Source organism: Triplophysa dalaica, chromosome 19 (genome assembly GCF_015846415.1).
Source record: "Triplophysa dalaica isolate WHDGS20190420 chromosome 19, ASM1584641v1, whole genome shotgun sequence".
Classification (NCBI taxonomy): Eukaryota; Metazoa; Chordata; class Actinopteri; order Cypriniformes; family Nemacheilidae; genus Triplophysa; species Triplophysa dalaica.
In genome coordinates, this window is record NC_079560.1 from 10,839,469 (window position 1) to 10,864,253 (window position 24,785).

The 24,785-nt window shown below is 38.0% G+C and overlaps 2 protein-coding genes across 2 annotated transcripts; both read left to right on the top strand.

The window, feature by feature from the left end:
• Positions 1–7,263: 7,263 nt before the first annotated feature.
• Positions 7,264–13,960, top strand: LOC130407559 (complement factor B-like). The gene is made up of 19 exons (XM_056730575.1): positions 7,264–7,337; positions 7,533–7,623; positions 7,856–8,062; positions 8,171–8,356; positions 8,476–8,649; positions 8,751–8,840; positions 8,941–9,074; positions 9,486–9,636; positions 9,812–9,940; positions 10,048–10,125; positions 10,947–11,081; positions 11,855–11,949; positions 12,270–12,396; positions 12,502–12,646; positions 12,738–12,817; positions 12,935–13,041; positions 13,189–13,330; positions 13,452–13,501; positions 13,650–13,960. The coding sequence occupies exons 1-19, from the start codon at positions 7,290–7,292 to the stop codon at positions 13,830–13,832; spliced, it is 2,352 nt and encodes a 783-aa protein (XP_056586553.1). The 5' UTR covers positions 7,264–7,289; the 3' UTR covers positions 13,833–13,960.
• A 2,539-nt stretch (positions 13,961–16,499) lies between these two features.
• Positions 16,500–24,191, top strand: LOC130407560 (complement factor B-like). The gene is made up of 18 exons (XM_056730576.1): positions 16,500–16,652; positions 16,886–17,092; positions 17,199–17,384; positions 17,504–17,677; positions 17,780–17,869; positions 17,970–18,103; positions 19,016–19,166; positions 19,342–19,470; positions 19,582–19,659; positions 19,887–20,021; positions 20,814–20,908; positions 22,500–22,626; positions 22,732–22,876; positions 22,968–23,047; positions 23,165–23,271; positions 23,420–23,561; positions 23,683–23,732; positions 23,881–24,191. Exons 1-18 carry the CDS (start codon positions 16,592–16,594, stop codon positions 24,061–24,063), a joined length of 2,274 nt encoding a protein of 757 aa, XP_056586554.1. The 5' UTR covers positions 16,500–16,591; the 3' UTR covers positions 24,064–24,191.
• Positions 24,192–24,785: the final 594 nt, after the last annotated feature.

Below are 24,785 nucleotides of genomic sequence, written 5' to 3' on the forward strand. Positions count from 1 at the left end.
GAGAAAAAATGTATCTCTGTCTGTTATCCTAAAGTCTTTCTTTTCAGGTTGATCACTATGACTCCTTTAGAGTCCAGATACCAGAGACGTGTCTTAGAACCTGAAATGGAGGAGATGGGTGAGATTATACTTCAAGGGGTCATTCACACTTCAAAGTTACATCACAGAAGTAGTTACACGGCCTCCCGGTGTAGCACCGGATCCAAATTGTGCAACAGAGATTGTTGTAGATACCCATCTCCCAGACATGAACATATAGCATTGTGGACACACTTTCGGCACTACAACCTCATAAAATGATTATCTGGCATAATCTTAAAAGTTATCCAGACTCAAAACACTACACATCGCCTAGGATGATTAGTCTAGATTTCAAATATGATACATAAGAAGGATCTATAGCCTGTCATGCATACACACAACTATATAGCATCTCACACATAGGACAAACTTATAATGGTAATTTAATTATAAGATAAAACCTGTGGTTACAATTTTGTTGATTTATGTGAAACCTTGCAATGTACATAGTAAATCTGCATGTTTATAGTTTTATGTATGGTAAATGGTTTGATTTCTGATGAAGAGAGGTGAAATTGAAAATTTGTGCAATTTTCAATTGAAATTATTGGCATTGTTCCAAACCAGATAGCACACTGGTTTTTAACATATGTCTAATGATATGTTTAAAGAGTGGTTAGATCTGAAGTGCTGGCGCTTCTGCAATCGGCCTCGCAATTCTCAATCAGATTTTGACCATTGAACATGAGATGGCTTACTGTACACTTCAACATTCACAGAATTTTTTGACAACCGCTATATTAGAGATTCAGAATATGTCCTAATACTTCTTTGTAATGATAGATCTGCAGGGTTAACTCGTATTTGAGTATTCTGAATTACTATTATGGTTATTAAAATAAGTTATATAACTATACCATATTATGCATAACGTTGTATCTGGATTTCATAAATACATGAAAATACATTTATATGCATACTGTAGATTTGTATTATGGTTGCAATATATTTAAAGATATAATTATAAACTATTATTTTATGATGTATACCACTGGAGAATATGCCAGTTAAATTGACTTTTGCCACTCTTCCAATAAAATACTCAGAGTATCTAAATTCCACTATAGTAGTGAAGAATCAGGTAATCAAATGAGATCACTTTATGTGGCTTTGGATGAAATTGAGACCTTATTCACCACTCGCACCAGGCACCATGAAATATATATATATATATATATTTTTTTTTTTTTGTAACCCTTTATAATCTTCTCCCAATGTTATTAAAATCATCAGTGTTCAGTTGTTGTATGCTTATACAGATGCCGTTCAGGTGTCTCATACACAATGATGTGTTATTAGTGAGATGAATTTCTTAACCTATGGAGCTGCGCTGCAAACCATACCTTCTACTTAGATGTTCCTAAGGATAAAAGGGTCAGATAAATATCATGGGGAGGATACTACTACACACAGATGTTTCCCTTCGGTGGGAAGACACCTTCTACGAACAGAGCATATGGGCTCTGACTGAATGGACTTGGTACAACAAATTATATTGCAGACTTTCTGACTTAGGTGGAAACCAACCTGGGCAAAAGAACAGCAAAGATCCACCTGCTCTTCACAGTACCAGCTCTACAGAGACTTCTGAGGTAATAATTGATACACAAAGACCAAAAAATGCCTAACTGTGTCCCCTTTGGGACTGCTCTGAGATTGCCCCAAGGGGTCAGGGGAGGAACTGTAAGGCAGCTGGAAAAGTGCAAAGAATTAAGGTTGTTTGTAAAGCTGGGACTAAACAATCAAACACCATTTGTTGCTAGATTCTGAGGAATGATATCCTGCCCTCCCCTAAGGTTTTGTTGATGCCCAAGAATTGAACCCCCTCTTCTTATCACACCTCTCCCCTTCATCTCTTCAGACCCTGATCACTAGGAAAATGCTTACCCTTTATTCTGTGTATATCATTTATTGTCACAGTTTGAAGTTTGATGATTCATGTTTGGTATTGTTTTAAAGGTCATGGTGCAATGGGTGAAGGGGTCTAGTTCTTTCAAATCTAACATGGAGTATATTAAAACTGTTTAACTCAAATCCATTACCTGCACTCCTCTAAGAGGATTGGCTTTATCGGGGAATCCTGTTCACAGATAAATTGGCATCCCATTTGATGATCTCGTCAGCCACGACTTAAACTAAATTTCACAATGACCATTGTATTCACAATGAACATTGAGTACAGTACATCATTCTTGGGTATAAAAGGTGCATTGGCAAAAGACTCGGGAAGCTACTGTAACCAGAACTTCCCACACTGCAACTGTGAGTCTTGATTTTACCAGGTATGATAAACTTTGTGTTATTTTGTTCATTTTAACCATATAATTGTGTCTATGGCTGTGTTTGTGGGAATTTTGGTCACCTGTGGATGTTGCTGTTGTGTGCCGTGTATTAGATCATTATGTAACCGCCTAATTGTTACTGCAATTGAAAAACGAGAGCCCCCACCATATGTTATGCCATTGTTGACCACAGACCACTTCTATGATGACAGTGAGGAGGAGGACAAAGACAATTATATATCAATTACAATTTAATATGTCATTTACAATTTACATGTTAAGTATAATTTGTCTGTTTCTTACCATTTAAGGGTGATTAATAATGTGTGTGTGACCTCTTTCAGAGGTCAAGACAGGGATTGAAGGGTTTTATATATTTTATCTGGGTTCTATATGTTTTATCTAAGGGTTAATATCAATTACATTTTCTGTGCGTGTTTTTATATGATTATTACTTATTACTGCTTACCTTATATAACATTACATTATTTTACTGTGTTGAGAAGGGCCTCAGAGTTGAGAGAGAATATTAGAGGGCAAAGAGGTATTTTCAACAGGATGTGGGGGTTGAGTATGTGTGGGCAGCATTCCATGCAGGGGAGAAGATAAGAGATGTGTGCTGCACATCCAAACACACATACCCTAATAGTGCGGGGTCCTAAGTTTATGTGGAGGCAGGTGGGGGAAGTATTTTGTGTTGCAGATAGTAAAAGAAGAAGGACATAGTCTATGAAAATATGAGATGAAGCATCACCCCATTGGACACAAAGAAAGCAGCAAATGTGGAGGTGCTCAGGGGTTGGCCACGGTCCGAAGCAAGCTGGAAGATACACCCACACATACACATATAAAAATGTTGTAAACCATTGAGGCGGGGCAGAATCTCTGAAAGACATTGTGTCTGAGATTGTCCAGCGCTGATTTTCTAATTAATAAACTTCCACTTTTGTTCAACCGAAGTCCTTAAGTCCAATTTTTGGACACGCAGGACAGTTGATGTCCATCATGATCTTTTGCCCGGTTCAGGATCACTGGTCTTAAATGCTGACAGTTATGGTCATATATCATTAAACGCAATACCACTACAGACTAAACCAACTATACGCAAAGCCTTGCCATCACATCCGGGAAATAAGTCGATATCACATCACATGAAATTCTGATGTGGGGGGGTGTCAGGATTGGGGAGGTAGAACCCAATTGCAGGCAGGACTCAGGGATAGCGGGGTTAACAGATAATTTATTATATATATCACAAGACTAAAAAGGCAAAACAAAACCCACAATGGGGAAAACAGGGTAAATAATAAACTTAACCAAGAACACTGACTCACTAAAGCTGGGTACAAAAACAAACACTTGATATAAACTGAACTGACACTTACTTAGAACAACTCAGACGAGGACCAGGTATACACACAGCATACAAATACAGGTACAGCTTACAATGCACGAGCAACGAGACAAAGAAACATGAGGACTCTTTATAGGGGAAACAAACAGAGGATGGTAACGAGCAACAGGTGCTGGGGATTAGCACTCAGGGAAAGCTGACGAGAAGACAGAGGGGCGGGGCCAGAGACGAGACACGGAGAGAGAAGAAATCGTCTCTCTCCCACATGAAACAGAGGATTCTGTATGATTCCACCTCTAGACCAAGAAATACCTGACAAGGTGAGGTGGAATCATGACAGAACCCCCGCCTTAAGGAGCAGCATCCTGATGCTCCTCAAAGGCACAAACAAGACAAGACAGACTTAGACAAAGACAAGAACCAGACAGACATGGTCAACAAGATAAGGGGCATACATGACAACGAGTGGACTCGGGTGTGACAATAAAAATAACAAACAAGGGAGGGGGGGTGTTGGCAAACCAGAGAACATAGGGGGAAGTCCAGAAAGGGTAGGGCTGGGTGGGGAAGTCCTAGCCCGTGGGGGCACGCCAGAGCACGGAGCCCCAGAGGGCTTAACAGGGGAAGTCCTTGGAGGAACTGTCCTAGTCCCCTGCTGGACTGCCGGAACGGACCATGGCTGGAGAGGCCCGGGAGTGCCGGACGGGACCGGCTGGAGAGGCCCGGGAGTGCCGGACGGGACCGGCTGGAGAGGCCCGGGAGTGCCGGACGGGACCGGCTGGAGAGGCCCGGGAGTGCCGGACGGGACCGGCTGGAGAGGCCCGGGAGTGCCGGACGGGACCGGCTGGAGAGGCCCGGGAGTGCCGGACGGGACCGGCTGGAGAGGCCCGGGAGTGCCGGACGGGACCGGCTGGAGAGGCCCGGGAGTGCCGGACGGGACCGGCTGGAGAGGCCCGGGAGTGCCGGACGGGACCGGCTGGAGAGGCCCGGGAGTGCCGGACGGGACCGGCTGGAGAGGCCCGGGAGTGCCGGACGGGACCGGCTGGAGAGGCCCGGGAGTGCCGGACGGGACCGGCTGGAGAGGCCCGGGAGTGCCGGACGGGACCGGCTGGAGAGGCCCGGGAAGACCGGACGGGACCGGCTGTAGAGGCCCTCGAAGGCCGGACGGGGCCGGCTGAAGAGACCCGGGAAGGCCAGACGGGACCAGCTGGAATGGCGGCTGGGCAGCGCTCTCCGGTGGCTGGGCAGCGCTTGGTGCCGGCTGCTGGACCGGCTTGAATGCCAGCCTCGGGAACACCGGATGCTGGGCAGTACTCGAACGCTTTCCCCTCTTGGGCTTCCTCTTCCGGGAGCGGCCCACAGGGACTGTGGCCGACCGAAGAGAGGCGGTGGGAGACACGGCTAGCTCCGTGCAGGATGAGTCGGACGGGGAGTCCCACGACTGCCTCCGTGGGCGTCTCCCCTGGATGCAGACGGGAGGTGAGTGGGATTGACCTGCGAACCTCACCATCCCAGTGGTCAGCACCCGGTCCTCCGGGACGGAATCCAGGTGGAAGTGGGTGGAGTCCTGGGGGCCACTGCTCGAGAGATTCTTTACCAGGTCCTGGAAAGACCCCTGGATAATCCTCTCCCGTTCCTCCAGCGGAGGAGGACTGACCAGGCCAGCCAGGAAATAGGAGTTCAGCAGAACCTCTGGGAGAAAGCCCCGCCTAGCCAACGACCCCTGTGCATAATTTTCCAGGGTCCGGTCACCCTGGGGAGGAAAAGGGCCATTGCCTTTCTGCACATCATAGATGGCTGACTGCCACCAAGCCTGGGACGAGTTGCTGCCTGCTGGGTTAATTTCTGGCTCGTGCATTCTGTCAGGATTGGGGAGGTAGAACCCAATTGCAGGCAGGACTCAGGGATAGCGGGGTTAACAGATAATTTATTATATATATCACAAGACTAAAAAGGCAAAACAAAACCCACAATGGGGAAAACAGGGTAAATAATAAACTTAACCAAGAACACTGACTCACTAAAGCTGGGTACAAAAACAAACACTTGATATAAACTGAACTGACACTTACTTAGAACAACTCAGACGAGGACCAGGTATACACACAGCATACAAATACAGGTACAGCTTACAATGCACGAGCAACGAGACAAAGAAACATGAGGACTCTTTATAGGGGAAACAAACAGAGGATGGTAACGAGCAACAGGTGCTGGGGATTAGCACTCAGGGAAAGCTGACGAGAAGAGAGAGGGGCGGGGCCAGAGACGAGACACGGAGAGAGAAGAAATCGTCTCTCTCCCACATGAAACAGAGGATTCTGTATGATTCCACCTCTAGACCAAGAAATACCTGACAAGGTGAGGTGGAATCATGACGGGGGGGGTCATTTATAAATCACAAGAGATCTCCAGATAATTCTAATGCCGTGCGGAAACTGCTAATGTGTAACCTAACGTTACGTCTCGAACCAAATTCACAGAAGGCTCCAACTACGCAAACTGCTATCCAATCAAAGCAGTGGGCATTTACTTACAAAGTCTGCATGCGGTACGCCATTTAAAACTGATCATTTGTAGAACTGCCCTCAATACAAGTGTAGGAAATAGCCTATGACTTCTTGATTTTGATGTTTTTGAATGTAAAAAGCATGCAAACGTTATAACTAGACCTCATACAACAGTATGAAACAATAAACAAGGCCATTTCATGAGACCTTTAATTATAATTTCATAATTCTGTTTAATTCTGTGAACTAGTGTCAACATTTCTCCCAAATTCCAAAGTATTGTTTTCCATTTATTTCCAGAAAATTTTAATGGGACGAACATAAAAAGATGCTATATTTGCAGATCTTGACAGAAAACAAGTTCATATTCATGTGTAGCCTGTTAACTGTCTCCTGTTCTTTATACGGGACACGTAAGTTTGCGTCAATATTTTTTATGTAATTTCTAATCGAATCATGACAAACTATATATCATTAGAAAGTTCTAAGACTCTATGAGACAGATTTCTTAGGTGTTTTTTAAAATAATTTATGTAGAGAGAGTAATTGATTATTATTATAAAGATTGAGCTTAGATTTTTTGTTATCCTTTTGCGACCCATATTTTTGTATTGTAGCAAAATTCACAGTGGGGAAGGAAGAAGGCGGGAACCGGCGAACATTTAAACAAACTTTAATTTAAATAAACAAACAATCATTCCCTAACAGCTCTCGTACCGCCTTGCTCGTCAAACATATTTATTTTGATTTTTTTTATAGCAATAATCAGCTACTTTTCTTTTTTCAAACGAGACCAACCGTAAGTCTGTATTCCAAAGAATTCATGAGTTACCCCCATTTTAGTTCCAACATGCGTTTTCATGTGTAGGCTCAAAAAGGGCTCCGACAAAAACACTAATGTGTTTACATGTATTTTAGGATCAATTAAAAAATGAGCTTATGATGGAATAAGCCTGATTTTTTTCCCATGTTTCATGTATCTTTGCATTCTCTTTTTTCGGTGACTGTATAAGTCATTCCTGACATTTGTTTCTGTTGAGATTCAACAAACTCTAGACTGGAATGACCACGATACGTGAAGAAATGCTGCTTAAAGGCAAAACTGAAGTGGTCTGTCGCCGTATATAGCAATTATTACTGTAAATGTTTTGTGTAGCATGTTTTGATGACTTTGTAGCATGTCCCAGGAAAATGATTTTCTTTATATGAACATTGACCCTCTTTATTTGACTTAAGGTTAAACATTGTCTACTGAATGTAAATAACATAATCTGAGTGACCCCAGTATAAAATGTTTGTCCATAGGATTTGTTTTTCAACTCAGCAAAGAACAAAATGGAAAGTAAGCAGCGGCTGAGTTGGTTCATGCTTGCTGTGCTTTGTCCTCTGATCACAGGTGAGTCAGTTCTGGAGTTTTTGTCAAGATCTTCAGCTAAGAGAAGTTGATTTTTTATCTGCTCACATCATCACACAAATAATCCCCATACTATCTTAAATGTTTCTCTTATGCTTTCTCTAATAAGGAATATTTTATTTCTGTATGGTAGCTGGTTTCTGGTGCAACACATTTTGTACTGTGTTTTATAATTTGATGTCCTTATCAATCAGTCTGGTTGTTTCTACTACAGGTGCTCCATCTTTAATGCCACAAGAAGAAGTCAAGACATGTCCCACAGAGGGTCTGTCCATTACTGGAGGGAGCTTTGTTATTTCAAATTCGCATGGAATTATTGTAAAGTACAGCTGTCCAGAAGACTTTCACCCAAATTTTCTGACACGTAAGTGTCTAGATGGATCCTGGGAGCCAAAGACCAAAGAAACTGCAGTGTGCAAAAGTAAGACAGATCATTAGAAACATATTGTTTTGCATCATATGAATCAATGCAGGCTTTTACACCTTTAACACTTTATTTAAGTGAGATTTAATCATAATTCTGTTTTAGAGGTTACATGTCCAAATCCTCGTGTTTTTGAGAACGGAGAGGTGATTCCATATAAAGACAGGTACTACGTCAATGACACAACAAATTACACCTGCAATTCCGATTATGTATTCCGGGGATCTCATTATCGTGTTTGCAAACCTAACGGGAAATGGAGTGGAAGCACACCAATATGTGGACGTAACTGTGAGTAGATGTCATAAGTTTGTTATTGAGTAGTGCATAGAACAATAGGTCACATGGGACTGCAATTAAAACATTCATTACTATTTGATCAATTTCACTTTCTCGCTCTTGTATCACAGCTGAAGACTGTCCTGATCCCGGCGTTCCCCCTGGTAGCCATAGAACAGGGACCATGTTCAAAATTGATGACAAAGTCACATACCGCTGTGAAAACAAACTGGCCCTGATTGGTTCCAAACAGCGAGTCTGTCAAGAAGATGGCCAATGGTCAGGGACGGAACCGCAATGTTACGGTAAACCTCTTTGCTTAATATCTGTTGCACAGGTGATATATAAAAATGTTGGCCACAATATTTTGGTTATGATAGCTTGTGTTGTTCATGCGTTAATACAGCCGATTACACATACGACACCCCCGAGGAAGCATCACAAGCGTTCGGGAGTTCTCTGAAGACGAATCTGGAGTTTCATAAACAAGAAGATGGTACCTTTGTATGACTTTATATTTTAAGATCCGTGGCTGCTATAGGTATGGTTAAAAAACTGTTCTGGGACTGAATATACAAAACAAAATCTTTCTGCAGATCAGGAGGGGAAGTTAGTAAGACTAAATCAGAATGGAACGCTTGATATCTATATTTATTTGGATGCGTCTGACAGCATAGAAGAAAAGGATTTTGAAACAGCAAAGGCTGTCATCAAGGCACTTATAGAAACGGTATGTAAAATAAATTAGCAAACTATTTTTGTTTAGGTGAAATAACTGAAAATAAGATGGCTAAAATAAGAACTGCAAGGCTGTTAAAATACGCCTAGCCTTCCAATTCACATCCAGCGGTGGTGACATTGTTACACAACTGAACATTGTCAATTTGTCACCCGTATAGATAGAAATAGCTCACTCTAAGGCAAAATAAACATAATACTCATGTAAGGTCTATACATACCTCTGAAGACATACATATATATGTATATATGATATATAAACAAAAATCTGGGATGGAATGACAGATTTCTACTACCCATTCAATTTCAAACAAATTTGAACATGTTCTGGTGTTTTTAATAGCCAACTTAATATCAACTAGGTTGATACCAAACTAATTTGAACTCTGAATTCTCCCAAAAGATCAGCTATTATCAGGTCTCCCCAAACTATGAGATCCGGATGTTTGCCACAGAGGTTAAAGAAATAGTCACTATGAGAAACTTCAAGACTATTCCTGCTGAAAAAAACCTAGAAGAGATTTCTAAAAGACTGGATGCATTTTCTTATGAAAGTAAGTTGCGTGGCACTAATGTAAATACATTTGGTATTGTTGTCCTAAAGAAACTAGAACTGAATTTATAATATTAAAATGTCTGAATTAATGTCTTATCATATAATCAATTTAAATGAGATGCTGTTACTTGGTATTACTATCTAACAATCTTTCTGGTGTTTTCATTAAATAGGTAAAGGTGACCAATCAGGGACTAATATTTGCCAAGCCTTTAAAACAATTTTAGACAGTATGGGAATAGAAAAGATCAATGATAAGAACTTCGCTCAGACTCAACATGTTATCATTATGTTCACTGATGGTATGACTTATAAATATTTACAAACAACCTGGAAATCCATTAAAAAATTGGTGTTATTACTTTTTACACACGATTGAGTAAAGGTGCTTACGTGTTCTATTCCATAGGTCATGCAAACATGGGAGGTAATCCCAAACCTAAAGTGGATCAAATCAAACATTTTATAGCTGATGAGAGCAAACTTGGTGAGTATGTGTCTGTAATTTGAGCAGAAGAACCCAGAAGCAGGCAGACGGTGGGTTAACACAAATTTATTATCACACAAAACAGGATCAAAACAAACCCACGATGGGGGGTGACAATAACAAGACTAAATAATATATTTATAACAACAAGAAACAAAAAGACTACCCACAAGGGGGCAAATCGAAACTAAAAAAAAAAAAAACGACACAACGTCTTACAAGCAGGGCCGGGCAGGGCAGGGAAATCAAGGGGTGAGGTTTTAATAAGAACTACAGCACACGACACGGTAACACAACGATGCTCACAAGGCACAGGTACATACGAGTTCATACAACGCACGAGCCCAGGACAACAGACACGAGGATGTTTTATAGGGAAGACAGACAAAAGATAATTAACAGGGGCAGGTATGGGGGATCAAATACTCAAGGAAAGCTAACGAGGAAACAAGATGGCGGGAACAAAGACGCAGACCAGAGAGAGAGTATAGCAAGCCGGCAGGCTCACTGTCTCTCCCTCCACGCACAACCTAAGGCTATGCCATGACTCCGCCCCAAGACCAAGAATAGACATGACATGATAGCTGAATCATTACAAAAATGATTTAGGTTCTAATACATCAGTCTTTTATAATCTTATGGATGAAGTGTTAATTAAATGTTCAGATGTTCAGTTGACCTTCTTTGGTTGTTGTGTTTTTTGCACATGTTGGTTTAATTCAGTATATGATTGATAAAGGTGTTGGTTAAGGTCCTTAATACTAAAATGAATTAATGTTGTCAGAATTGGATATAAATATGAATCTGCCTTCCCTTTTCAGATATTTATATATTTGGAGTTGGAAATGAAACAAATTTGGACATAGATGACTTGGTGACAAAAAGGGATGGTGAAAAGCACTTTTTTAAGCTTCCAAATCTGAATGAAGTGCAGAAGACATTTGATCAGATGATAGGTATATTGTTACAACTATATTAAAATGCATTTTATTATACTGGCTGACTCACATTTTTTCATTGCAGTACAGATCATTCATGAATTGTAAAAGTGACCGTGGGTAAAGGCTTAAAATTTAGAATAAATAAATTCTACGATCCTTTATTCACCATCAGGTTGGTCCAAACCTGTATAAATGTCTCTGCCTAAGACAAAGGAAGATTCTGGAAAAATGTCACTAACATAACAGATCTCACTCCTCATTGCCTCCCATAGTATTTATTTTCACTACTATGGCAGTAAATGGGAGATGAGATTTGTTAATGTTACTGACATCCTTCCAAATATCTTCCTTTGTGTTCAGCAAAACAAAGAAATGTATACAGATTTGGAACAAGCTGAGGAATGAGTAAATAATGACAGAATTCAGTGTTTTCGCTGTGGCAAACTGTGGCGCTTGATGACGTAAAATGCTAATAAACGTATTGTTAACGTCATCACATAGTATTAATGTTAAATTCACGTGCTCTCAGAATTTTTTGTAATTCTCACTTCAACTCGGAAGTAACATCTGGATTAAGAAACATCAAAAGTATTTAGTAACATTAAAACATTACATTACATAAAGAGCACCGTTTTATAAATTATATCTGAGTTTAAGTGGCCTCGCGCAAGCATTTTTGGGTGAACTGTTCCTTGAACTCTGAATTAAGCCTGTCATTGACTTTAAAGTGAATTCATTGGCTCTTTTAATGTCATTGATTGTTTTCATGTACCTGCTCTCTTAAACAGATGAGGACTCTAGTAATCAACTGTGTGGGATTCAACAAAATGTCCCCGACAACAAACGGCGTGCGTTTCCCTGGTTGGCACAGATTAAAATTACAGTGAGCACAACTTGTTTTATCAGGGTGTACATGATATTAATTCCCATAGGTCAATTTATTAGTTCATCAATTTAGTTCGCTGAACCTTTCTCATCCACAAAAGGTTAATCATTGTTTTTGCACCACATGTCCTCCATACGAGTGATCTTGTGGAAAAGAGATGAGCAGTGGGTCAAAGTATGTGCCTCCCTGAACTGGTCAATGCTTTCAGCATTTCCAAACAACCCAAAAAGTGGGGAGACAAAATTTGAACTAAGAGAATTGTATATGGCTTCAGAGATGTGTGGTATGTGATGTTTCTGCTTTGTTCTTTTACGTAGCGTCTTCCGACTGGGTCAAATTGCATGGGGTCATTAGTTACACCAACATACATCTTAACAGCAGCTCACTGCTTCAGATTCGGAGACACACCTGAGAAGATCACCATTACTCTGAAAAAGAACAACGGTCATACTAAGTTCTCAAGCTATACTTATTTTAATTTATTCATTGATAAAGGGAAACTATAAACACTGATGCTAATCTTAATGCCTTTACTTGTTTCACCTCCAGCTGAAAATCTTAAAGTGAAACGATTCATACTCCATCGTGAATACAATGTTGAGGCAAAAAAAAATATTGGAATTCCAGAATATTACGAATATGATGTAGCTCTTATAGAGCTGGAAAATGCCGTCAGTCTTGATCGAGAGATTCGGTATGAGGCAAAGCTCATAAACATGTGAATTACTTCAAATTAGAGTTAAAGATGAATCAAATGAATGAATGTGTGCGATGTGTCTTTACAGAACAATCTGCATCCCCTGCACCAAGGAAACCAATGGAGCTCTTAAACTTTCAGACAGTGAAGGAACATGCCAAAAACATGGTGAGGTATCAACTCTTCTATATCAGCCTCAAGCCTTGTGCATGTTAAGAGCAAACGTAGATATAATATGGCACGAATACAATGAAGCAAACATTTTTCTCCACACATTTGTTACAGAGGAACTTATAATGGGTCCTGATCTCGTGAGCGCTAATTTCACGTCAGAAATGAAGGATGGTTCTCCAAAATATATAAGAAGCATCACCATCAAGCAAAGAGGACTGGTAATGATTCACCATATTCCTAAATAATTTTACATAAAGGGTTCATGTAATATGTTCATGTTTGGCATACGTATCCAAACAGTCCAGCAATATTGCAAATTTCAGTGATCATTATTACAGACGCATATATTGATGTGCTTTTTGCAGCGGGATGATTGTGTTGAAGATGCTAAAAAAGCAGATATATTCAAAAAATCAAACGCAACTTTGAATGCAAAAGACATCGTTACAGACAATTTTCTGTGCAGTGGTGGTATATCACCAATCACAGATCACATTGCTTGTAAAGGTAAGTTTCATTTTTGCTTATATTTGTCAGTATAACATACAATTACAGGTTCATTTAAAAAATCTGAATTTCAGAAGGGTTTATAAAGTTCCTTGTGTCTGCTTGTGACATTTTGTAACAGGTGATTCTGGTGGCGCCACCTACCTGCATAAAAATGATCGTATGATTCAGGTGAGGTTTGAAATCTATTTCAGCTGATTTGTAAAAATGATATTGATGTGAGTGTATACTAATCGTACAAGTATGAAGTGTACACCATAATACGTGGTTCAGTTATGAAAGAAGTCCAGCTAAGCTTCTTTAAATAATGCTTTGATAGATTGGTGTTGTAAGCTGGGGTTCGAAGAACAAGTGTAATGATGAAAAGGACAACACCCTTTCTGATAAAGAAAGCAGAGATTATCACACTAATCTGTTCAGCCCCAAAATACGCGAGTTTCTTCAAGAGCACCTAGGAGAAGAGAAACAAAAAGGAACACCTCTTCATTTTTTGTCCAAATGAAACCGTCAGTTTGTTTTGAGCATTTGGTTTATTTTTCAGACAAATGTATCAAGAAAATTTTGTGTGAGATTGCTGACCTTTGTTTATCCTATAAAACTGTCCAATAAATCCAGTTTATTTTGAGTAAAGTGTTTTGTTTGCTGTACTAATTTTAATATAAAAAGAATCCCCCAAAAATCCCAAAAGAGGTTCTAGGGTCTCCAGATCAATTTTAAATGTACATTTGTACAGTATCTGTTTGGCAGACTGTCGTATCCAAAGTCATAATTAAGTGCATAATTAAATGTAATGTTGCAAAAATCACGTTTAAATTACTCAAAAAAACGTCTCATGTTGGAACAGAGATAGAAAAGTGTTAAGTAACCTCAGTAGGTCAAATTCATTCTTTTTTTGAAATACTGTTGTGCCTACTAAACTCTGAACATGTCTTAATACAATAACATTTTCATGTTTCTTCAACTGTGCACTGTTGTCAATCTTAATTATTAAGTATAATAAACATTACATTTATGTTCTTAATTCACAAAATAAGTAAACTGTACAAAAAACAACAATTGTTCAATCCAAAAATTTTGTTTGGTTAAAGTCAGCTTCATGCTTACACATAGGGTTTTTACAAGACTTCATCACAGTGTTTATTTCGCATTGAACCTTTTTTTGTAGGAACAAAGTCCTAAATACATCTCTGTAGAGAAAATGATTCTACAGTGATACTGTACATATTAAACACAGTACAGGCGCATCTCAATTAATTAGAATATCCTGAAAAAAGTCAATCGTTATTGTCACCCATTTCAGAAAGTAAAATCAATATATTATATAGATCATTACGCATAAAGTGAAATACTTCAAGGCTTTTTTTTTTGAAATTTTGATTATTATGGCGTACAGATAATGAAAACCGAACAGAAAATTAGGATATTACATAAGGTAAAAAGGGATATTTTAAAAAGAAATGTCCGGCGTCTGATAAGTATGTTCATTATTATGCAATCAATACTAAGTTGGGTCTCTTTTTGCAAGAATTACTGCATCAATGCAGCGTGGCATGGAGATAATCAGTCTGTGGCACTTCTCAGGTGTAATGGAAACCCAGGTTGCTTAGATACCGGCCTTCAGTTCATCTGCATTGTTGGGTCTGGTGTCTCTCATCTTCCTCTTGACAATACCCCATAGATTCTCTGAAGGGTTCAGGTCAGGTGAGTTTGCTGGCAAATCAAGCACAGTAACACCATGGTCATTGAACCAGCTTTTGGTACCATTGGTGTGGGCAGGTGCCAAGTCCTGCTGGAAAATGAAATCAGCATCTCCATAAAGCTTATCAGCAGAAGGAAGCATGAAGTGCTCTAAAAGTTCCTGGTAGATGGCTGTGTTGACTGTGGACTTCACAAAACACAGTGGACCAACACCTGTAGATGACATGGCAGCACAAATCATCACTGGACTTCAAGCAACGTGGATTCTGTTCCTCTCAACTCCTCCTCCAGACTCTGGGACCTTAATTTCCAGATTAAATGCAAAATTCAATTTCATTTTGGACACCAGACCCAACAGTGCAGATGAACTGAAGGTCGCTAGCAACCTGGACCATTATACCTGAGCAGTGCCACATACTGATTGCATAAATCAGTATAAAATCCTTTATTTATTGATCTTATGTAATAAGCAGGTAAGGTGACATGACATTTAATAATAACAAGGCGAAAACCAAAAACCCACGAGGGGGTAACATAACAAACGGGGAATATAATAATATGACAAGACAGGACTAAGACATTAGACATGAACTACAAAACACTAGATTAGACTTGACAATGCGCAGAAACGCTCATACAACTGACAATGAACCCACCCAGGACAGAAAACACAATGGCATTAAATAAGGGATCAAATCAAAAGGGGAGAGGCTAAGGGCATGAAACCAATAACAAGCAATAATTAGGAAACGAGGGGGCGGTGACAAAGAGGAGACTGGAGTGTATGGAAGGCCTTAAGGGCCATAATTGCCTCTCTACATACAGTATAAAACATTAGGATCTGCCATGGTTCTGTCTTGTACATTTACGCATTTGGCAGACGCTTTTATCCAAAGCGACTTGCATTACAATGTCCTATATGTCCTACATTACAATGTCCCATTTATATATAGGTATGTGCAATCACCTGGGATCAAACCCATGACCTTGCGTTGTTGACGCAATGCGCTTACTACTGAGCTACAGGAAAGCTGTATGTCTTTCTTAGGGTTAGAACCATGACAAACATTTTTCCCAGGTTCTAAAATGTTGTTTTTATATTTCCATTTTTTTCCAGAAAATTGAAATGGGAAAAGCATAAAAAAGATGCTTTATTTGCAGATGCAAAACAAGTTCAGATTCATGTTTAAACAACAAAGTACAAAAGCTTTTACATGTATTTTAGGATCAGTTCAAAAATGAGCTCATGATGGATTAAGTCTGATTTTTTCACAACTTTTATGTATCTTTGCATGCTCTCATTTAAAGGCAAAACAGAGTGGTCTGTTTTTTCCGCGGCCAGTATATACTAATTATTAAAGTAAATATTTTTGCGCAGCATGTTTTCGCATTGATGACTTTCCAGCAAGTGCCGGGAAATTGATTTTCTTTATATGAACATTGACCCTCTTTATTTGACTTAAGGTTAAACATTATCTACTGAATGTAAATAATACAATCTGAGCGACCCCAGTATAAAATGTTTGTCCATTTGGTTTGTTTTTCATCTCAGCAAAAAACAAAATGGAGAGTAAGCAGCGGCTGAGTTGGTTCATGCTTGCTGTGATTTGTCCTCTGATCACAGGTGAGTCAGTTCTGGAGTTATTGTCAAGATCTTCAGCTAAGAGAAGTTGATTTTTTTATCTGCTCACATCATCACACAAATAATCCCCATACTATCTTAAAAGTTTCTCTAATGCTTTCTCTAATAAGGAATATTTTATTTCTGTATGGTAGCTGGTTTCTGGTGCAACACATTTTGTACTGTGTTCTATAATTTGATGTCCTTATCAATCAGTCTGGTTGTTTCTACTACAGGTGCTCCATCTTTAATGCCACAAGAAGAAGTCAAGACATGTCCCACAGAGGGTCTGTCCATTACTGGAGGGAGCTTTGTTATTTCAAATTCGCATGGAATTATTGTAAAGTACAGCTGTCCAGAAGACTTTTACCCAAATTTTCTGACACGTAAGTGTCTAGATGGATCCTGGGAGCCAAATACCAAAAAACCTGCAGTGTGCAAAAGTAAGACAGATCATTAGAAACATTGTTGTGCATCATATGAATCAATGCAGGCTTTTACGCCTTTAACACTTTATTTACGTGAGATTTAATTATAATTCTGTCTTAGAGGTTACATGTCCAAATCCTCGTGTTTATGAGAACGGAGAGGTGATTCCATATAAAGACAGGTACTACGTCAATGACACAACAAATTACACCTGCAATTCCGATTATGTATTCCGGGGATCTCAGTATCGTTTTTGCAAACCTAACGGGAAATGGAGTGGAAGCACACCAATATGTGGACGTAACTGTGAGTAAATGTCATAAGTTTGTTATTGAGTAGTGCATAGAACAATAGGTCACATGGGACTGCAATTAAAACATTCATTACTATTTGATCAATTTCACTTTCTCGCTCTTGTATCACAGCTGAAGACTGTCCTGATCCCGGCGTTCCCCCTGGTAGCCATAGAACAGGGACCATGTTCAAAATTGATGACAAAGTCACATACCGCTGTGAAAACAAACTGGCCCTGATTGGTTCCAAACAGCGAGTCTGTCAAGAAGATGGCCAATGGTCAGGGACGGAACCGCAATGTTACGGTAAACCTTCTTGATTAATATTTGTTTTAACAGGTGATAAATAAAAATGTTAGCCACAATATTTTGGTTATGACAGCTTGTGTTGTTCATGCGTTAATACAGCCGAATTCACATACGACACCCCAGAGGAAGCATCACAAGCGTTCGGGAGTTCTCTGAAGACGAATCTGGAGTTTCATAAACAAGAAGATGGTACCTTTGTTTGACTTTAGATTTTAAGATCAGTGGCTGCTATAGGTATGGTTAAAAAACTGTTCTGGGACTGAATATACAAAACAAAATCTTTCTGCAGATCAGGAGGGGAAGTTAGTAAGACTAAATCAGAATGGAACGCTTGATATCTATATTTATTTGGATGCGTCTGACAGCATAGAAGAAAAGGATTTTGAAACAGCAAAGGCTGTCATCAAGGCACTTATAGAAACGGTATGTAAAATAAATTAGCAAACAATTTTTTGTTTTGATGAAATAACTGAAAATAAGAACTGCAAGGCTGTTAAAATAAGAACAACGCCAAGCCATCCAATTCACATCCAGCGGTTGTGACATTGTTACACAAAAGAACTGTGTCAATTTGTCACCAGTAAAATTGTTTTAAGGCTAAATTGAGATATGATAACTTTATAATAACGGTATAATACACATGTATTGCTCACAACTCACCAGAACTGTATGTTAAGTATATTTTAAAGATGCAGTGTATTACATTTAGCACCATCTAGCAGTGAGGTTGTGAATTGCAACGGCTCACTCCACCTCTCCCTTTTGAAGCACTACGGTGGCTGACACAGAACGAAGATATTGTAACATGTTAGCTCCTCTGCTGAAGGAGATCATGTATTAACGAAAATCGCTCTGTAGAGTTTGTCTGTTTAGGGCTACTATAGAAACAACAGGATGAATTCCATGTAAGGGGACCTGCGGTGTATAAAGATAGAAATAGCTCACTCTAAGGCAAAAAAACGTAATGCTCATGTAAGGTCTTTATACACCTCTGAAGACATATACATATATATATACTGTATATATATGTATACATATATTTAATTTTTGTCAAAAGATCCTCTAAAAATCTTAACAATGAGAATAACAAATAAAAATCTGGGATGGAATGAAATGATTTCTTCTACCTATTTAATTTCAAACATATTTAAACAAGTTCTGGTGTGTTTAATAGCATATCCCATTTTACGTGGAAAAATATCAAATAAATGTACATATGTACAAATGCCAAATGTTGATTTTAACTGTTTCTGTCACAAATGCACTTTTGCTGTATGGTACTATTTACATAAAGGTTGATACCAAACTAATTTGAACTCTGAATTCTCCCAAAAGATCAGCTATTATCAGGTCTCCCCAAACTATGAGATCCGGATGTTTGCTACGGAGGTGAAAGAAATAGTCACTATGAGAAACTTCAAGACTATTCCTGCTGAAAAAAACCTAGAAGAGATTTCTAAAAGACTGGATGCTTTTTCTTATGAAAGTAAGTTGTGTGGCACTAATGTAAATACATTTGGTATTGTTGTCCTAAAGAAACTAGAACTGAATTTATAATATTAAAATGTCTGAATTAATGTCTTAACATATAATCAATTTGAATGACATGCAGTTACTTGGTATTACTATCTAACAATCTTTCTGGTGTTTTCATTAAATAGGTAAAGGTGACCGATCAGGGACTAATATTTGTCAAGCCTTTAAAACAATTTTAGACAGTATGGGAATAGAAAAGATCAATGATAAGAACTTCGCTCAGACTCAACATGTTATCATTATGTTCACTGATGGTATGACTTATAAATATTTACAAACAACCTGGAAATCCATAAAAATATTGGTGTTATTACTTTTTACACCTACACGATTGAGTAAAGGTGCTTACGTGTTCTATTCCATAGGTCATGCAAACATGGGAGGTAATCCCAAACCTAAAGTGGATCAAATCAAACATTTTATAGCTGATGAGAGCAAACTTGGTGAGTATGATTTAGGTTCCAATACATCAATCTTTTATTATCTTGTTGATGAAGTGTTAATTAAATGTTCAGATGTTCAGTTGACCTTCTTTGGTTGTTGTGTTTTTTGCACATGTTGGTTTAATTGAGTATATGATTGATAACGGTATTGGTTAAGGTCCTTAATACTAAAATGAATTAATGTTGTCAGAATTGGATATAAATATGAATCTGCCTTCCCTTTTCAGATATTTATATATTTGGAGTTGGAAATGAAACAAATTTGGACATAGATGACTTGGTGACAAAAAGGGATGGTGAAAAGCACTTTTTTAAGCTTCCAAATCTGAATGAAGTGCAGAAGACATTTGATCAGATGATAGGTATATTGTTATTATACAGCAATTTTTCAATTGAAATCAACGCTTATATCTAGTGCTGCACATCACGGATCATTCATAAATTGTAAAAGTGACAGTGGGTAAAGGCTTAAAACAAACAAAACAAAAACAGTACAAAAAAAAAATTCTGTGATCATTTATTCACCATCAGGTTGGTCCAAACCTGTATAAATGTCTCTGCCTAAGACAAAGGAAGATTCTGGAAAAATGTCACTAACATAACAGATCTCACTCCTCATTGCCTCCCATAGTATTTATTTTCACTACTATGGCAGTAAATGGGAGATGAGATTTGTTACTGTTACTGACATCCTTCCAAATATCTTCCTTTGTGTTCATCAAAACAAAGAAATGTATACAGATTAAGAACAAGCTGAGGAATGAGTAAATAATGACAGAATTCAGTGTTTTCGCTGTGGCAAACTGTGGCGCTTGATGACGTAAAATGCTAATAAACATATTGTTAACCTCATCACATAGAATTAATGTTAAATTCACGTGCTCTCAGAATTTTTTGTAATTCTCACTTCAACTCGGAAGTAACATCTGGATTAAGAAACATCAAAAGTATTTAGTAACATTAAAACATTACATTACATAAAGAGCACCGTTTTATAAATTATATCTGAGTTTAAGTGGCCTCGCACAAGCATTTTTGGGTGAACTGTTCCTTGAACTCTGAAATAAGCCTGTCATTGACTTAAGAATTTAAAGTGAATTCATTGGCTCTTTTAATGTCATTGATTGTTTTCATGTTCCTGCTCTCTTAAACAGATGAGGACTCTAGTAATCAACTGTGTGGGATTCAACAAAATGTCCCCGACAACAAACGGCGTGCGTTTCCCTGGTTGGCACAGATTAAAATTACAGTGAGCACAACTTGTTTTATCCAATAGCATCTGGCTGCAGACGAGATGCACTGTCAGACACATGCACTGTCAGCCGCGCATGCGCACTCGTCACATGCACAGTCAGCCGCGCATGCACTCGTCCCATGCACGCTCTAACGTATTTCACGAGGTGAACTGTAAGATTCTATTAAAAAAAATTTACGGTTACTGCTTTTTAAGAGTACCGTGAATACTGGTGGTTCAGTTCAAGGCCAGGTATTTATTATAATTATAGCTGAAATACATTAATGAGCATCTGCACTAATAATGAAAATACATAACTAAATAAAACCTTTTCTTGTACACGTAATCTTCCACCCTAAAAATATAAACAAACTCACATATATACATAAATGTCTCATTCTACAATAAACAGGTGCTTGTTAATCAATGGTTTAATGATAAAGTTTTATTATATAGACATACTATATATCTATATATATTATAGTTTATATATATAGTTTGTTTATATAAAAATAATTGTTCTAATATTAATTTGTTTTAATATTGCAGGTTAGTTTTGTTGTTTGAAATAAAACATAATTTATTATACAAAGAAACGTGAAGCATTTTAGAAATAATACAAGGGAAGTTGCTCATTTTGTAAAAATAAATCTTGAATAAATCGCATCGTGAGCTGAGTGAATCGTTACATCCCTATATTTGATAGATTTCAACGTCATATTAAATAATTTTGAGAAACACATTGTCTAAAAAATAACTATATAGTGCAGGTCACCTACAAACTTTCCTGTGAGTTTTCAAGCAACGCTACAAAATTAATTTAGATAACGTTAGTTCTTCAATAAATTACTGTATGAAGAACATGTATCGTTAACCAAGTATCATAGATGCGATATATCTACCATTGATTATAAGGATTAAGTTAGGTTTCGAAAACATTATCTTATATATTAAAACGATACTTTACATCTATCTAATACTGTATGAATGAAATCAATATACTTACAACATTCGTCTGATAATGTTAAAGAACGTTTTCGATTATATTTGTCAAATAATTCATAATAACACTTTTACTTCGACTTAATCTTGTATGAGAATAAATAAATAAATAAATTGAATATTTAATAAATATACTTATAATTGGCCTGTAGGTGCATTTAATTCACACACGTGTCTGACAGTGCGTTTGTTTGAGTGCGCATGCGCGGCTGAGACTGCATGTGTCGGAGTGCGCATGCGCCGCTGACAGTGCATCTGGCCTGAGAGTGCATCTGGTCTGCAGCCAGACTCTTCTCGTTTTATCAGGGTGTACATGATATTAATTCCCATAGGTCAATTTATTAGTTCATCAATTTAGTTCGCTGAATCTTTCTCTTCCACAAAAGGTTAATCATTGTTTTTGCACCACATGTCCTCCATACGAGTGATCTTGTGGAAAAGAGGTGAGCAGTGGGTCAAAGTATGTGCCTCCCTGAACTGGTCAATGCTTTCAGCATTTTCAAACAAGCCAAAAAAGTGGGGAGACAAAATTTGAACTAAGAGAATTTTATATGGCTTTACAGATGTGTGGTTTGTCATGTTTCTGCTTTGTTCTTTTACGTAGCGTCTTCCGACTGGGTCAAATTGTATGGGGTCATTAGTTACACCAACATACATCTTAACAGCAGCTCACTGCTTCAGATTCGGAGACACACGTGAGAAGATCACCATTACTCTGAAAAAGAACAACGGTAATACTAAGTTCTCAAGCTATACTTATTTTAATTTATTCATTGATAAAGGTAAACTATAAACACTGATGCTAATCTTAATGCCTTTACTTGTTTCACCTCCAGCTGAAAATCTTAAAGTGAAACGATTCATACTCCATCGTGAATACAATGTTGAGGCAAAAAAAAATATTGGAATTCCAGAATATTACGAATATGATGTAGCTCTTATAGAGCTGGAAAATGCCGTCAGTCTTGATCGAGAGATTCGGTATGAGGCAAAGCTCATAAACATGTGAATTACTTCAAATTAGAGTTAAAGATGAATCAAATGAATGAATGTGTGCGATGTGTCTTTACAGAACAATCTGCATCCCCTGCACCAAGGAAACCAATGGAGCTCTTAAACTTTCAGACAGTGAAGGAACATGCCAAAAACATGGTGAGGTATCAACTCTTCTATATCAGCCTCAAGCCTTGTGCATGTTAAGAGCAAACGTAGATATAATATGGCACGAATACAATGAAGCAAACATTTTTCTCCACACATTTGTTACAGAGGAACTTATAATGGGTCCTGATCTCGTGAGCGCTAATTTCACGTCAGAAATGAAGGATGGTTCTCCAAAATATATAAGAAGCATCACCATCAAGCAAAGAGGACTGGTAATGATTCACCATATTCCTAAATAGTTTTACATAAAGGGTTCATGTAATATGTTCATGTTTGGCATACGTATCCAAACAGTCCAGCAATATTGCAAATTTCAGTGATCATTATTACAGACGCATATATTGATGTGCTTTTTTGCAGCGGGATGATTGTGTTGAAGATGCTAAAAAAGCAGATATATTCAAAAAATCAAACGCAACTTTGAATGCAAAAGACATCGTTACAGACAATTTTCTGTGCAGTGGTGGTATATCACCAATCACAGATCACATTGCTTGTAAAGGTATGTTTCATTTTTGCTTATATTTGTCAGTATAACATACAATTACAGGTTCATTTAAAAAATCTGAATTTCAGAAGGGTTTATAAAGTTCCTTGTGTCTGCTTGTGACATTTTGTAACAGGTGATTCTGGTGGCGCCACCTACCTGCATAAAAATGATCGTATGATTCAGGTGAGGTTTGAAATCTATTTCAGCTGATTTGTAAAAATGATATTGATGTGAGTGTATACTAATCGTACAAGTATGAAGTGTACACCATAATACGTGGTTCAGTTATGAAAGAAGTCCAGCTAAGCTTCTTTAAATAATGCTTTGATAGATTGGTGTTGTAAGCTGGGGTTCGAAGAACAAGTGTAATGATGAAAAGGACAACACCCTTTCTGATAAAGAGAGCAGAGATTATCACACTAATCTGTTCAGCCCCAAAATACGCGAGTTTCTTCAAAAGCACCTAGGAGAAGAGAAACAAAAAGGAACACCTCTTCATTTTTTGTCCAAATGAAACCGTCAGTTTGTTTTGAGCATTTGGTTTATTTTTCAGACAAATGTATCAAGAAAATTTTGTGTGATATTGCTGACCTTTGTTTATCCTATAAAACTGTGCAATAAATCCAGTTTTTTATCAGTAAAGTGTTTTGTTTGCTGTACTAATTTTAATATAAAAAGAATCCCAAAAGAGGTTCTAGGGTCTCCAGATCAATTTTAAATGTACATTTGTACAGTATCTATTTGGCAGACTGTTGTATCCAAAGTCATAATTAAGTGCATAATTAAATGTAATGTTGCAATAATCACGTTTTAATTACTCAACAAAACCACAAAATTCTTTAACGTCTCATGTTGGAACAGAGATAGAAAAGTGTTAAGTAACCTCTGTAGGTCAAATTCATTCTTTTTTTAAAATACTGTTGTGCCTACTAAACTCTGAACATGTCTTAATACAATAACATTTTCATGTTTCTTCAACTGTGCACTGTTGTCAATCTTAATTATTAAGTATAATAAACATTACATTTATGTTCTTCATTCAGAAAAAAATGAAAACTGGGCAAAACACAAAAATGATTTATTTCCAAATAACATTTATTTTTTATTCAAGTCAGCTTCATGCTTATTGCGACACATGGGTTTTTTTACAAGATTTCATCACAGTGTTTAGTTAATAATGAACCTGTTTTCTATTACCGCAGGAACAAAGTTAGAAACCAAAATACATCTTTGCAA